Genomic DNA, 14946 nt, shown 5'->3' with positions numbered 1-14946 from the left:
AATAATAACCCCCCCTTTAAATATGTCGCTGGATTATGAGAAAATACACATTCATACACAAACTATCAAGGTAATAAATGTGAAGTTGACCAACATGAAACTTGTTACTTAGTTATGTTGTATAATTAATAACACATATTCATTTATTCCATGTTATAAAATCTAATTTTGTAAGTAGTCTACAAAGTAACAAGTATCTTTAGGTGTCTACTAAATTTAGTGGAGAAGTACAATATTTCCTCCTAAAATACATAGGATAAGTTAAAGGAACAAGTACCTCAAAATTGTTTGAGTAAATGCCCTTAGAGACTTGTCTGTTTAGTAAACATTGCCACACACCGTTTGTTAAAACATCTGATCGTACAGCTGTCTGAGGTGCATTTTGATTAAATCCCTTTTATGTTACTGCAATAACAGAACACTACATCAAATTCAAATGTCAAGAAAAAAAAATTCACTAAAACTACTGTGATTTTAAGGAGCAGCTGAGGATCAAACTGTCATGATGTGTATTTTAACTGAATTCTGAGCAGCGAGCAGAGAGAGGAACTTCAGAATAAAAGCCTCCAGGCCCTGAGATAAATAATGCAGACGCTCTGAATGGCCTGAGTGTATTTATAAACCAGTGACTCAGTGCTGCTACACACACACAGCCAGTACCTCCATCAGTGTTTCATCCATTTCATCAAAGGGTTTCCCATCTTTCCTATTATAGAACGTGGCCACACCCACTATCTCCTCTTTCTTGTTGACGATTGGCATTGACAGCACGTTCTTAATGGTCCAGCCGGAGTCATCCAGAGGCTCTTTCTGTAGACACACACACACTCAGAGTTTTAACATGCATTATTTCAGTGACTAAACATAAAAATATGTCTCCTTTGCAGAGACAGTAATATGAGGCCTTTTATCCTCACTAACTTTTAACAGTTGTTTCTTCCTGGTCGTAATAAGGAAGCAGGAACCATAAGAAATGAAATGTGACCTTCTACATTCAGGGGAGCGCGAGAGAGAATCAATAATTCACCTGCTCACTTCCCCTAAAAAACTGAACATCCTGCAGCAGCAGTTCACTTTTTAAAACGGGTGCTTGTTGAACTGTTTCTGCACTTTAGCTTCACTTCAGAGAGGAGAAAACAAAACAGGGCTTGTTTAGATTACCTGTCAAGAGTTACAAAGGACTAGATGGACAAAAAGTGTTTTCATCCTTCGCTGGGAGACCGTGTAGTGCAACAAAACTGGATAGAAACTATCATGAAGAAAAGTAAAAGCTTCAGAAGTTGTATGTTGCTTCGTCATGGATATCTGGTCAAACACACAGGCTTATTCACAGCAGATCAAAGAGCCTTACACGGAAATAAAAAGCAACACAAACAGCAGGAGAAAGACGGACAATTGAAGTGAGCAGACACACTTGAATAATAGAGAAATTGAGATTGGAGGCCTCTGTTGAAAGAGACTATTTTGCTCGAGTGATCAAACATCAGAACAAGACTGAACATCAGAGATACAATGAACAGAGCGCGTCCCAAATCCCATCTTCACACTTCATGTGCTCCTTCCCATCTCCCAAGTTGGGAAGTCTTTCTTCAGACTTTGTTGTTCTGAAGTTTTAAGTTGTAATAATGGAACAAACACGGACACTACAAAGAAGATCTGATGTATTTCATGCTCAAAACTTATCTACGTTACAACTTTAAACCGTAGAATAAGTTACTTATGAGCAAAAAACTGGTGCAATTCCTGAACTAATAAAAAGTTTCTTACAGCAACCTGACATTTACTTTCATCCACCATGTCGCTGCTTGAGAGGATGTCAACGTGCATTTTTCCCAGTTGGAAACTCATTTACTAATTATTCTTATACTTCATAAATGCAGGGTGACCTCAAGCAGGTTTGGGTTTTGGGAGTCAGAAGAGAAGATTTATATTCTCTCTGGACAGCCACCCAAGCGCTTAAATGGAATGGTAAATGGATTGTTCTTATACAGCGCTTTTCTAGTCCTGCAACCACTCCAACAGTTTTTACACTACATGTCACATTCACACACTGATGGCCGAGGCTGCTACGTAAAGTGCCCGACTGTCAATCAGTCATCACATTCATACACGTTGGCTGTGCCACCAGGAGCAATTTGGGGTTCCGTGTCTTGGCCTGTGCTGGTGTGGTTACACACGGTCTGCGGTTGTGAGGCCGGTTGGATGTCCTGCCAAATTCTCTGAAACGCCTTTGGAGATGGCTTATGGTAGAGAAATGAACATTCAACTCACGGGCAACAGCTCTGGTAGACATTCCTGCAGTCAGCATGCCAATTGCACGCTCCCTCAAAATTTGCGACATCTGTGGCATTGTGCTGTGTGATAAAACTGCACATTTTAGAGTGGCCTTTTATTGTGGCCAGCCTAAGGCACACCTGTGCAATTATCATGCTGTGTAATCAGCATCTTGATATGCCACACCTGTGAGGTGGATGGATTATCTCGGCAAAGGAGAAGTGCTCACTAACACAGATTTAGACAAACTTGTGAACAATATTTGAGAGAAATAGGCCTTTTGTGTACATAGAAAAAGTCTTAGATCTTTGAGTTCAGCTCATGAAAAATGGGAGCAAAAACAAAAGTGTTGCATTTATGTTTTTGTTCAATGTATGTTTGTTCGTTTTCCCTTTCTGTTGTGTCTTCCCAGCTCTTCCCAGGTGATTGCAAAACGAGGTTCACCTGGTCTAAGATGCTTAAAAGCCCCAGTCATCTGAAGAGAGAGGCTTCTTGAGTGGGGACTGCTGTGGTTCTGCCTCTCAGCAGGGATTTTGTGTTGTTGTTTTTGTTAGTCTCCACTTAATGATTTGGTTTTTTGCTTGTCCTTTAATAAATCCCATGTATTTGAGTGTTTTAAGGTGTTTCATGTGATTTTGTTGGGTCAATTGTGGATGGTTGTTAGCCCCATAGGGCCGCCTAAGGGTGGGACTTCTAAATCGGCAAGAAGCAAAGACTGAAATCAAACTATGTTAAGGAAAAGGTGGATTTTCAGACCCTGATGTCACAGTGCAGAACCAGGATCGATGTATGAGCGGTGAAAATGGTCGCCACTGTATCAGTATAATAAGGACAAATACAAAGGGCACTTTATAGCCCTCAGGAAAGTAATTTAAACCAAGGAGAGCAGAATATGAGGGACGTATCAGTTATTCAATAAGGACTATATGGCAAAATCGTTCCTTTTGATTGTTCCCTGGCGGTCTCCTATGGCACATGAGAGCCCATTATACAGCCAAGATGATAATTTAATACATTATTTCAACATATACTCTCAGTTCCATTTCATTCAGATTATTTCAGAGTAAAGGCTCATGTAATGCAATTACTGTAATCTGACTGAGAAATGTTAATGTCATCTTTTACTTTACAAAAAGTCTTATTACAGATAATGAGAAAAATATCTGTCTTATCTCACAGAAACAACTGGTGTTAGCGAACATTAAGATGTGACAGTGGAGCTGGGCGATGCTGGAGGTATGTCTTCCTGGACCTTTAAAATTATAAGAATAAATAATGTTAATCATAATGTGATACTGGTTGTGGATGATCATACTCTGCTTTGGACAAAATGAATGCAAACGTAAACTCAGCAGTCACTTTATTAGGTTCACTTTTATAATCTGATGTGATCTCATAAAACAGCTCTGCCATAAATTCTGCTTTTACAAATATAATAATGTTCAGGTTTTATTGACACTGTCAGGGAGGTAGTAATTTAACAACAGCTTTATTACTGAGGTTTGCAGTGGTGTTGAACTGCTTTATATTGAATTGTTACTAAACCTTTGTTTGCTTCATGTTCATACTTAAAAAGTGGCAGAATATTAGAAACAAAAGCCCTCCAGCACAAAACCCCCAACCACTACCACCTCAATGATAAAATGAAGTGTAACTGTTATTTTTCCGACGGTCTCAACATAAACTGGAATATTAGAAGCTTCCTTAAAGTAAAATTCACGGCTGAGCTGTTTTTGGATCACATTAGATTTTACAAGTGAACCTAATGAAGTGCTGGTGGGTGTTTATGTAAGGGACAATGAATAGTGAGGAGGTTGTTATCGCAGAATGGAACCCTGACAGGGTGAGCAGCACCCTAAATCCTGTACCGTGTTCTGTTTACTTCATGTGCCGTCCTCAGTTTTGTAAATCCTTCTGTCATAGCCTTCAGTTTTAGCGTCTTATAACCTTTACTGCTTTCTCTTTGCCGTTTTGTCTCTTTTCTTTTGTCCCCTCTGGAAACAGACGGACGTCAAATTTACTGGACTTCTTTCTGCAGATAGATATGATTACAGTCAGTCCTCGGGATTCTGTGAATAGAGCCGCATCCCTAGCAACGGTCTGTTCTTCATAAGAACGGTCTGTTATCGAGAAATAACAGATCTCAGAATGCCGTAATTAACCAGTCAGAATTAAGTATTTAACACAGCCGAGTAATAAAAGACTTATAACTGACAATGATCATGTTTTTTTTTTTATGGTTAATGCTTTAACTTTGCTGCTGAGTGGTTTGTTGTTGTTTTCGATGTGTCTCCTAACTAGAGCTTCCTTTCGGCCTTACCTGGAAGTTGAAAAATTCATCCTCAGCTGCATTCATTATGTTGCAAATCTGTTGGAAAGGGGAAATAAGAAGAGATAACAAGGTTAAGGATGACGGCTTTTGCAGAAGTTGCAACACAATGAGAGCGGTTTCTTTTGGTGATAAGAAAAATACTAATGTTAATTAGTATTTGAAGCCAAAATTGCTTCCCATTGTTATATTGGTGGACAAAATACGAGGAAAAGGGCTGGAAAAGGGAGACGCATGAAATACCCAGGCTTCAGCGTTTTGGGGTGGCTGCTCATATGTCATTCTCAGTAGTTGACAAGAAGTTTTATTGGCCCACAGTGAAGCCATTCAAAACCCCCCGTGTCACATCCAAAACCATTAGTGTCAATCTGACATTTCTTTCTCCCCTCAATTTATGAAAAGGTGGCTCTGTGCAGAAATGAAGGTTTCACCTCTTACATGATGTAGAAGAGGAAGAAGAGGAGAAGATGAGGGAGGAGAAGATCATGTTAAAGTTGAAAAATGACACGTGCTGAAGACGATGAAAGGCCGGGACAGGGGGAGGACAGACAGGAAGAGGCAGGAGGAGGAATAGATAGATGGATGAGCGGCGGCAGGCTCAGCGGTTTTTGGGAGAAAGCACACTGTGATTAATTACAACGGCTGCAGAAATTAAAATTATACATCACAGCAGCGTGTGGCTGGGCACTTTTCATTTCCACAACCGCGTGCACACTGACAACTGTGTAATAAGGCCTAATGGCGTTCTGCTCGTCTGACCACCCGCAGATTCCAATGAAGGTTTTTGGAAATACAGATACTTTAAAGGACAGTAGTTTTACATGCAATTCTACAACTCCAGAAAAGTTGCTGTTTAGAAGTTAGAATGAAAAATCAGGAGGGGAGTTCGTTCTAAGCTAAAAGTATTGGTTGAATCCAGCCACACTCGCTGCTTTTGAATACAGATTCAGTGATTTGATGTCGTCTGTGTCCTGATATGAAAGAGAAATGTTGATTTGCAGACTATTTTTTGGACTTGTGTGCCTTCTATGTTCTTGACTTTCATCCTATTAGGGAGTAAGGTCGTGCAGTTCAGGTTTTTATTTTTATTTTGCACTCTACAAAGATAAAGTATTGTATTTTAACAACTGAAAAAATGTTGTAAAATGTACATAAACGCTCAAATCCAATTCTCACGTTTCTCAGAGAACAAACTTGAAATAAAGAAAGAAAGAAAATCTGACACTCACCAGTCCAGTCTCTGCTACATAGGTGGGTAAACCGGTGCTCAGGACCCAGTGATCTGCAGTCGGATTCCTGAGGACGACCAAACAAGACGGGCAGGAAATTCAATTTCTATCATAATTATCTTCAACAATCGCAGCCTTGAAATAAATAACTGTACATCATTTTTTTCCTTTTTTGCCAGGGGGAAATAAATCATTAAAATCAAGCAGTGCATAAACAACTTTCACTTTACACAGGTGAGATTACTCTGCAGTGAAATGGTTGAACAGTAGTTATTACTGTTTACAAGAGCAGCAAAGACACAGGATCAAAGTGTCACTGGCTTCATTAAATATAAAATGTCTCTCTGCAACCAGAAGTTCTCTTTTTTATCCTTAGTGAGTAAAGGATGTTTTTATGGTAGATATATTTAATATAATATATAATAGTAGATGCCATGTTGTTTTTTGTCAGGTAGGAAGAGATAAAATTGGTATCCTGATGTTCTCCCTCTGATAATCTCTCTATAAACACTGAGAGGTGCCCTGTGGCATTCCGAGTAAACAAACTATAGTTGTGTTTACATCCAGTGTTACACTCCAAAACACCATGTGTCTGAATGCATTTTCTTCCTCATTAAACATTTGCAAGGCTGATTCTTCCAAAAGGTTTGAACCCTTTATTGTTGACATCCATATGTGTTTGCATGCAGACTTCTCCTGACCCTGGTTTGTGCATTGCCTTGTTTCTTGGCAACGTACAGTCCCCTCTAGATCATTCTTTCTACTGTCCAAAAATAAGTCAGATTGTATCAAAATCTACGAGAAAATCCCCCTACCTCTCCCTTGTTTTATTACCCAAGTGATGATCTTTTTAATTATTCTAATAAGACAAAATACATTTATTTGCTTGCAACATTTCGGTGCTCAACCTTCATCAGGCAAGCGGTCGAGCACCGAAACGTTGCAAGCAAATAAATGTATTTTCTGCACGTTGGACAGTGTGTGAGTTCACTCTCCTACGCACCTGTCCTATGACACAGATGTGCAAGTTTTTCTCTACAGTTCTTGCTACAATAAAAACAAGATTGCCACAAGATTTCCAGCAGCCATGATGCCAGACTCGTGGCTTCAAAGCGACACCAATGGGTGATGTCACAGAGGTTACGTTAAAGCACTTCACATCCCAGTCATGGTCCAAAAAACCAAAGGTTACTTTTAAACTAGATCTTTGTTCTGACTTACGGTATGACTTTGATGTCCTCTTTGCCATGTAGGATGTAGTCAATCAGTTTGTAGAAGATGATTTCCTGATAGAAACAGTCATAACATGTGATAACAGGCTTCAATAGGAGTGTTGTATTAAGCATGAGCTCTAACAGTGGAAGAAATAAAGTGGTCAATATTTCCTCACCCTGCCGTCAGGAGTTTTGGGTCCATCATACGGTGGAACTTCTCCCATCAGAACCGGCCACAGGTCAAAGAACTCCTACACACACAAACAGAGAAACGAGATTAAAGATTTATGTATGTCTGCTTCTGTTTGATTATTTTGATGCATTAACTGATTATTGTAGATACAGCTAACAGCACTATTCTGCATGTTAATGCTAATGCCTGCAGCCTCTTGTGAGCGTGTACTTTTTCTTTGCTCTCGCTTCACAAAGCGCACGGTTTCCTAAAGCTCGGCTCAGAGCTGAGCTACTAGTTTTGTTTATTCTTAAGTGCTTTATTCATGAAATCCAGTGTTGGAAGCAGACAGCCATCTGTGCAGGCAGACAACATGTGTTTGTTCTCAGATAGCAGGTGTTAGGAATCAACTGGCAGCTGCTTCTAATTAGGTGACAGCCAAAGCCAATAAGTAGTGTTTATGACGGCATGTTAGTTATGACAAATACGTGGACATTGTATGATTGTGTGAAGTATGCTTTCAGTGATAAAAGCGGCAAAAGAAGCTTGATTGTGAAAGAAAATGCAGATTAGACGAAGAAACCCCAAAGGTGTTTCTGAAAATGTCACAGAAAGGATCGGTCCAAAGATAGACCTTTGGTTTTAATCAGAAACATGTTCTGTGTTCTGATCCAACACACTATTTCTGTAACACAAAAAAAACTATGCAGAACACGAAGGTTTCTGGTGGACCGCTGCCTTGATCACAAAGTAAAAGTACAGTTTTTATCATGGAGTCTGGTGGCTTTGAGGAGAGTTACAAAGAGCTGTTTTTTGGTTTAAAAAATGTCTTACTTGTGACAAAAATCGAGAATAACAGTCTGAGCCTGTCAGCGGCAAAAAACAAGCACTCAGTGCAACACATCTGCTGGTCACTACTGCAGCAAATCCAAAATGTTTTGTACCGATCATTAAGACCCCCAAAAAGGGCCCATGTTTAAAAATACAGGAAATCACCTTTATAGGTTCCTGCAGTGTAAATATTGACCCTGACAATCTAACAAAGTGCAGCACTGATAGAGCTGTAACAACAGTAGAAGACAGTTCTGCTGGCTGACCTTTTTTTTATTCATTGTTTTGTTTGTACTCCAGCTCGTCCCCGACCCGGCTGTGTATCTCTGCTAACCCACCTTGGTCTTGGTCATGTCCAGTAGACCCACAGAGTAGCGGTCACAGTTGAGGAAAGCTCTGACTGTGTACAAGGCTTTGTGGAACTGCCTCTCTATGTCCGTCAGCTCTTCAAACACCTTGCTGGCCGACCACAGCAGCACCTGGACAACAGGAAAAAATACAATGAAAAACATAGATTGAAAGCTCAGAAGAGACACACAGGTTTTACTTGAATATATTCTAGTCTAGTCTCATTATAAGTAAGTTGTAGTTTGGGCTTTTAGAGACTTCTAGTTAAATATGCTGTTTGATTGTAAGACTCTTTGCATCTCTATTTTCGTCTTCCTTTGTACCACGTGCTGACGTCATCAAGAATGGAACAAATGTGGAACCTTTTCTCGCTGTTCAAACTGACTGAAAAATCATCAGATCTGAGAGTAAAAAAAGGTCAGATGGGGAACAATTCCAGCTAGCCTGACAAAAAAATCCAATTACAAGGAACTAAAGTCCTTTAGATATCAAAGGAAAGAGTGTATAAAGTTCTGGGTGCTCTGCAGCCTCACCTGTCCCCTCCTGGTCTCACAGTTGTGCAGGTAGCTCAGGTGGAAAACTCTCAGGAGCAGGTTGGCAAAGTTGAGATACTTGTTTATGGTCTGAAAAAGAACAGGGCAAACTTTCAGCTGCTTGAGTGATACATGTGCTTATGTCCTGCCCTGTGCACTGCCCGTCTGCACCAAGCTAATGCAGAAGTGCAAAAAACTGCAGTTCCTCGAGTGGCCACTTGAGGCTGGCTCCAGAAAACAAGAAATAACATTACAGCAGATGGGAAAATGCCCATTTTTACAGCTGAAATAAACATGTTTACAGCCTGGTACAAAAAACTAATTTGTTATAAATAGCTAATTTTATTGTTCAAGATAACTGTACGGGGGGTGAATTATTTTTATAACACACTCATTTTGATATATTAAGCCTTAAATTATAGGGGCCAGCTCACTTGATTGACAGGTGGATCCTGCTGGCTGTCTGCTAGACGTCAACACAGACACTCAACTTCACCTGTTTGTTGTTGGAGCCTTTTGGGGATTTTTTCATTCAAAGTTTGGACAAATAATCTGTCTCTCTCTCTCTGTCTCTGTGGGATTTATGGAACTTTCTGGCGTGCATAAAGTCTGCTCCAGCTTTTCGGTGAGTTAAATGCCAGTATTATTGTACTGATATATTTTTAGCACCAAGTAGCAGGTATACTGTGCTCGCTTTAGCTGCTTGTTAGCCTGTTCAGTGTTTATCATCGGCCAGTAAATTGGAGTCAGGAGTTGACTTTTCTCCGGAGAGATTACAGCGGACCGTAGTGATGAGCAGACCGGCTATTTTACGTTTCCCGTTGGCTGAAGTGAAATTACACCAATAGGTAACATCGTCTTTTCTTTATTGTCACAGAAATGTATAATATCTGTGTGTTATTTGGACTGTATACCACAGGGAGGGTTCATGTTATGAAAACACCTTCAGGCAGCTTTGATGGAGGTCCAACATTTGGCAATGTCAAGTGATTACAGTAATGTGAGGTAAGTGCACACCTTGATTTAGGGATTATTGCACAGCTTACACATCTGACCGACTTTGCAATAACATTTCACATCATATTTTAATGTTTTGGCAGCGATTTTTCCGTTCATCCTTTCCTTGTGACTCTTTCATCACGGTGGCCAAGCTCCTTTGGACCCAGTGAAACTCGCTCTACAAATGTTTTCTGACAGGCTTCTATTGGGTGAAAAATGTTCCCTGTTCAGCTTTCAGAAAGTTAAAAAGGATCAGAACAGTTAGTTATGATTTAGGAGGCTTTGGATTTGTGTAGCGATAAATCAGCTGAGTTTAGCTGCTACTGCCGGCCGGTGCAGCAGGAACGCTGAGTTACGAACCCCAGAAAAAAGCTTAAAAACTTAAAAGTGAGTTAACCACATCAGTTGTTTTTTCAGACAGATATTAAATCTGGGACTTCATGCTGTTTGGGAATAAACGTCAATCCTACTTAGGCCTACTTTAGGCCATGGCAGGTTTTTTAACACACAGAAGTAGCACGTATTTACCCACATGGCCATTTATAAAGCACTTTCTGGCTTATAATTCCTGAACCGTAGAACTTAAACTTACTCAAAATGTTATCCAAGTGACTGAATCCCTTTAATAAAGTGTGCTGGGGGTAGACAGGCAGTATCAGATGTTACCTCTTCATCCTTGGCAGTAAAGTGCGGCCCGTCCAGCTTGTTGACGGCCATCATGACAGCCACCATGTCTTTGCCGTTCATGATGGGGACAGCGAGGACGCTCTTGGTCTTATATTCTGTCAGCTCGTCTACAAAGTCGCTGAAATGAGGGCTCTACGAAAAAGAGAAAGAAAGTTTGATTGTATCTAATTGCCTGCTCTATGCCCTGCACCCTGCCAAACTTCCAGACTCTGCTTTGATGAACAGACTACTTTGCTTCTGTCCATAAACGCTGCCAGCAAAGGCTTTCCATTATCCACAGACAGAAGGCCCTTTCTGCTGCACTCCACCTACTGCTCCTCCTGTGCAGCAGGGGTTATCAATTGAGTTTCTCCAGGGGTGAAAGAGAAGAAGAGTGGCTCATTAACTGCAAAGAACGAACAAAAACCTGAAAAAAAAAAAAAAAAAAAAAAGGACCCTTAAGGGAACAAAATTGGTCTCGGAGTCCTGATACGGTTAGGGAAAGTTTGGACTCTTACTTTTTGGTTTGAAAAGAAAGGACTTACAAGTCAGGGCCAGGTGAGGAGTCAGTGGGTCAGTACAGTTTGAGACCGGAGCATCATTTATACTAAGAAACAGATTGCACAGTGCAGAGTAGCACAAATTAGCAGTGCCATCACTGTAGCTCGACTGATAGAGGAATAGGACCTATCTAATGATGAGATACCAGCCAATGTTAATTTTTTTACTCAGTAACATAAAGACACAATTTTGATAAAGTTCCTGTACCATTCATTGTGTTTTGTACTGAGCCGAACATCCATCCATTATCTGTACTGGTTTTCCTGTTCAGGGTGGCAGAGGGGTTCTGGAGCCTATCCCAGCTGTCATTGGGCGAGAGGCGGGGTCACACCTGGAGTGATCGCCAGTCAATCACAGGGCTGACACACAGAGACAGACAACCTTTCACACTCACATTCACACCTACGGGCAATTTAGAGTCACCAATGAACCTAACGAGCATGTCTTTGGACTGTGGGAGGAAGCCAGAGTACCTGAAGGGAACCCACGCATGCACGGGGAGAACATGCAGACTCCACACAGAAAGGTCCACTTCGTCCGAACCAGGATTCGAACAAGGAACACTCTAGTTGTGAGGCGACAGTGCTAACCACTGCACCACCGTTCGGCCCTGAGCCGAACATATAATAACTATTTTTCTGAGTTGACAAACTATTGAAGGGGGAAATGGTTTCAAAACATGCGTTTGGCATTGCTGAAATTCAAGCTTAGGACTACGCTTACTCTGAAATCTGTCTCATGTTTCTAGCCTAAAACATTGGTCGACTAATGTCACTAAAATAATCCTTTTACTGTCTTATATCTGAAGAGGAAAAGATGTATTGACAATCTCAATATTGTTAGTCCATGTCAGTGTCTTCTGGCCATGTAGTGGAACATTTTGGGCTGCACGTTGGGGCAGTGGTGAGCACTCCCAGCTAGAAGCTTTCTGGTTGAAATCCCGGTTTGGAGGAAGTGAGCCTTACAGTGTGGAGTTTGCATGTTCTCCCCGTGCATGTGTGGGTTCCCTTGGGTATTTCCTCCCACAGTCCAAAGACATGTTCGTTGGTGTGAATGTGAGCGTGAACGGTTGTCTGTCTCTATGTGTCAGCCCTGTGATTGCCTGGCGATCACCAGGTGTAAGCCCCGACTCTCGCCCAATGACAGCTGGGATAGGCTCCAGCCCCCTGCTACCCTTAACAGAGAGCGGTATAGACAACGGATGGATGCATGGAACATCAACACAGATCACAAACAGGCTACAGTTTGTCTGGCTAAATAACCGAGTGTCAGGATCCCACTGTTTTCAAACTATTCCTGCTGATGCCTCGTGTTTTGTTGTCTCTGTGCACTTTCTGTTTGCTTTAAAAAACTTCTGGGTTTCTTGACCCTGTGGATGGTGCATCCCACCACACAGTTTAAAGTCATTGGAAGGAGCCGAGATCTTTCCCCTGTGTGTGTGCGGGACTTAATTGCGATGTTTCTCAATGAGCTAATATCAGCCGGGGCAATCAGCTCTAAAAAATTACTACCGCTCTATCTTCTCCATAACCAACATCTCACTCACCCAGAGGAGAACACTCCTCAAAATTAAACATGTGCATCATTAAAGTTTCATCCCTCAGCCTGAGAAACATGAACACTGCTGCTGCCACAAGCAGAGAGAAGAAATCTGAGCAGCAAATGCCCCATCTAATATCCTGGATCTGCACAATGAAGAGCTTTAGTGGGTTTAATGCCTTTGTGTGTGTGTGTGTGTGTGTTGACACGCTGCAGTAGAGTGAGTGTACAACATGTACGAAGCTGCCCTGTGTCATTTTTCATTTTTGTTTTTAATTCATGCATCAGTTTGAGCCACAGTAATGAGATTTAAGCAGCCATCATCACCACGAGCTAAATTAGTTAATCCCTCTTTGTATTTTAAAGTTGTCTTATTCTCTCAGCCTCGAGTAGAAGCAGGAAACAACGGGGAAAAGCACTTAAGGCTGATCCTGGATCAGCGCCGCAGAGTAGCTGATTCAACTGTTGCCTTATGCAGCTTACAAATAACCCTGTTCCAAAGATCCGGGCAGTTTGACAGCTTGTTACTGGGCGACCTTTGACCCCCTAAATCCCAGAGAAGTTTTTATCCTGCTTGTTATCCTCAGCTGAAGCCTTGCATTGACCTTTGCCCAGCAGCTCTACACTTTAGAGGCATAATCCAAGCACAAGATGTGTTTTGATATAAAAAACACAAATTATATATTTATATAAACTATTAATGACGGCAGATTTGCTTGGGAAAGAGTGAAATTATCATGCAGGAAGTAAACTCACGCGCATAGGAAAATATAGTAATTTTGTCACGGTGCCAGAAATTTCAAAGAACAAGTTTTAAATGTATTTATTTTATATGTAGGCATCAACTTGTAAATAGTAAATCGCTTCCCTGAATTGCACAGTATAAAATTTGTAGATAAATAAAACATGAATAAATAAATACATGTTATTTGTAATGAATAAGAAAAAACTTTAATACATTAACTTCCCCCCCGGCCAATTTAGCTCCTCGGTTTATAACACATTAAGTGGATTTCGTGGAGTTTCCGCTCCAATTGCAACAATACAGTGTAACAGAGCAGATTAAAGGTGTGTTGTAGTGCTGAGTCTGTGAAAATGGCTCAGGGCCTGTGTGACCTCTGGGAGTAATCTGGGATCGCTCTAATTCAGGACAGATTAACCAGCTTCATCTGCAAACCTCCCCCACTGAGGCTCTCCACCTTCCTCACACGCACATCCCTCCAGTAACCACACCTCAAACAACGGGCGGAGTTGTTGGTCTGTAAATTATGTGATAACTCCATTCACTTTGAAGGGTAGAAGATGGGGGGAGAAATGAGGCCTCGGTACATAATCCCGCTGAAACATAATCCCTGTCTAACTACAAGAATCCTGGCTGTGTGAGCGGCCTGCTCTGGATTGGACTGGGATGGAAGCAGAGCACAGAGAGACAGTGATTCCCAGTCTCTGCATTACTCTGAAAGGCCGTCCTCGGTGCATTAGCATCATAAAGCCGAGCAATTATATGGAAACATTAGCTCTTCCTTCGCTGCGACTGGGGAGGCTTGAAGGCTTTGATATCTTTCCAGTTGCCACATTTCCCATCGTGCTTTCATGTGTTTGTGCGAGGCTGCGGCGTGACGGACAGAGGTTTCTAAAACGGTCCGATGACGTTTGTTCTCGAAGGCACAACCGGCCGGGCCTGGCAGCAGAACCGATAGATAAAAACACAATCGACCCGGCTCTGTTTTGTTGGTACATCAGCAGCCGAGCTTTCTAATCTCCCATGAAAAGAAGTGATTGAACTGATACAGGAGAGGCCTTGAAAATCCATCAGTTATGCGGAGTGGGCTGATGCCTTATTAAGTGTAAATGTCACAGTAACAGCTGGTGCAGGGTTGGAAAGGATGGGAGGAAAGAGGGGGTGGAAGTGAAGGTAGCAGACCTGCAGTAGCATGACAAAACTTGAAATGTTCATGGGAATAAGCTCGCAAGCCATTTTCAAATGTCAGAGTTATCGGCTGTAATGAGATTGAGCGGGCTTTGGTTGGAGGGAATTAGTGAAGGTGAGACTGTAGCATCAGGTCGCCATCTGGTGGTCACACAGGGGCACAGCAACTGTAGACAGGCGTTCAATACGCAGCAAAACAGGGATTTTAATGTTTACTGATGAATAAGCAATATTTAGATACCAATGTTAGGCTTACGGAGGCTGTTATTTTCTGTTGTCTATTTTATAAGAGTAAAAGTATTTACAAAACATTTAAAGGGG

At 41.4% G+C, this 14946-nt stretch overlaps 1 protein-coding gene across 2 annotated transcripts in view; it reads right to left on the bottom strand.

Moving 5' to 3' along the window:
- The window catches only part of pde6a (phosphodiesterase 6A, cGMP-specific, rod, alpha), a 30454-nt gene that overhangs the window by 14077 nt on the left and 1431 nt on the right, over positions 1–14946 (bottom strand). For both annotated transcript variants that reach the window (XM_069669987.1, XM_069669988.1), the window contains exons 3-10: positions 10596–10748; positions 8931–9020; positions 8388–8528; positions 7223–7297; positions 7054–7118; positions 5833–5899; positions 4595–4642; positions 661–810 (exon numbers count right to left, since the gene is read on the bottom strand). In XM_069669987.1, coding sequence (XP_069526088.1) covers positions 661–810; positions 4595–4642; positions 5833–5899; positions 7054–7118; positions 7223–7297; positions 8388–8528; positions 8931–9020; positions 10596–10748 — 789 coding nt within the window. The remainder of the gene's footprint in view (positions 1–660; positions 811–4594; positions 4643–5832; positions 5900–7053; positions 7119–7222; positions 7298–8387; positions 8529–8930; positions 9021–10595; positions 10749–14946) is intronic.

This window comes from Semicossyphus pulcher, unplaced genomic scaffold, assembly GCF_022749685.1.
Source record: "Semicossyphus pulcher isolate SPU_LCO1_2020_fin unplaced genomic scaffold, fSemPul1.0.p SCAF_2, whole genome shotgun sequence".
Lineage (NCBI taxonomy): Eukaryota > Metazoa > Chordata > Actinopteri > Labriformes > Labridae > Semicossyphus > Semicossyphus pulcher.
Note: the sequence above shows the minus strand (reverse complement) of the source record. Positions and strands in the feature narration are given on the sequence as shown.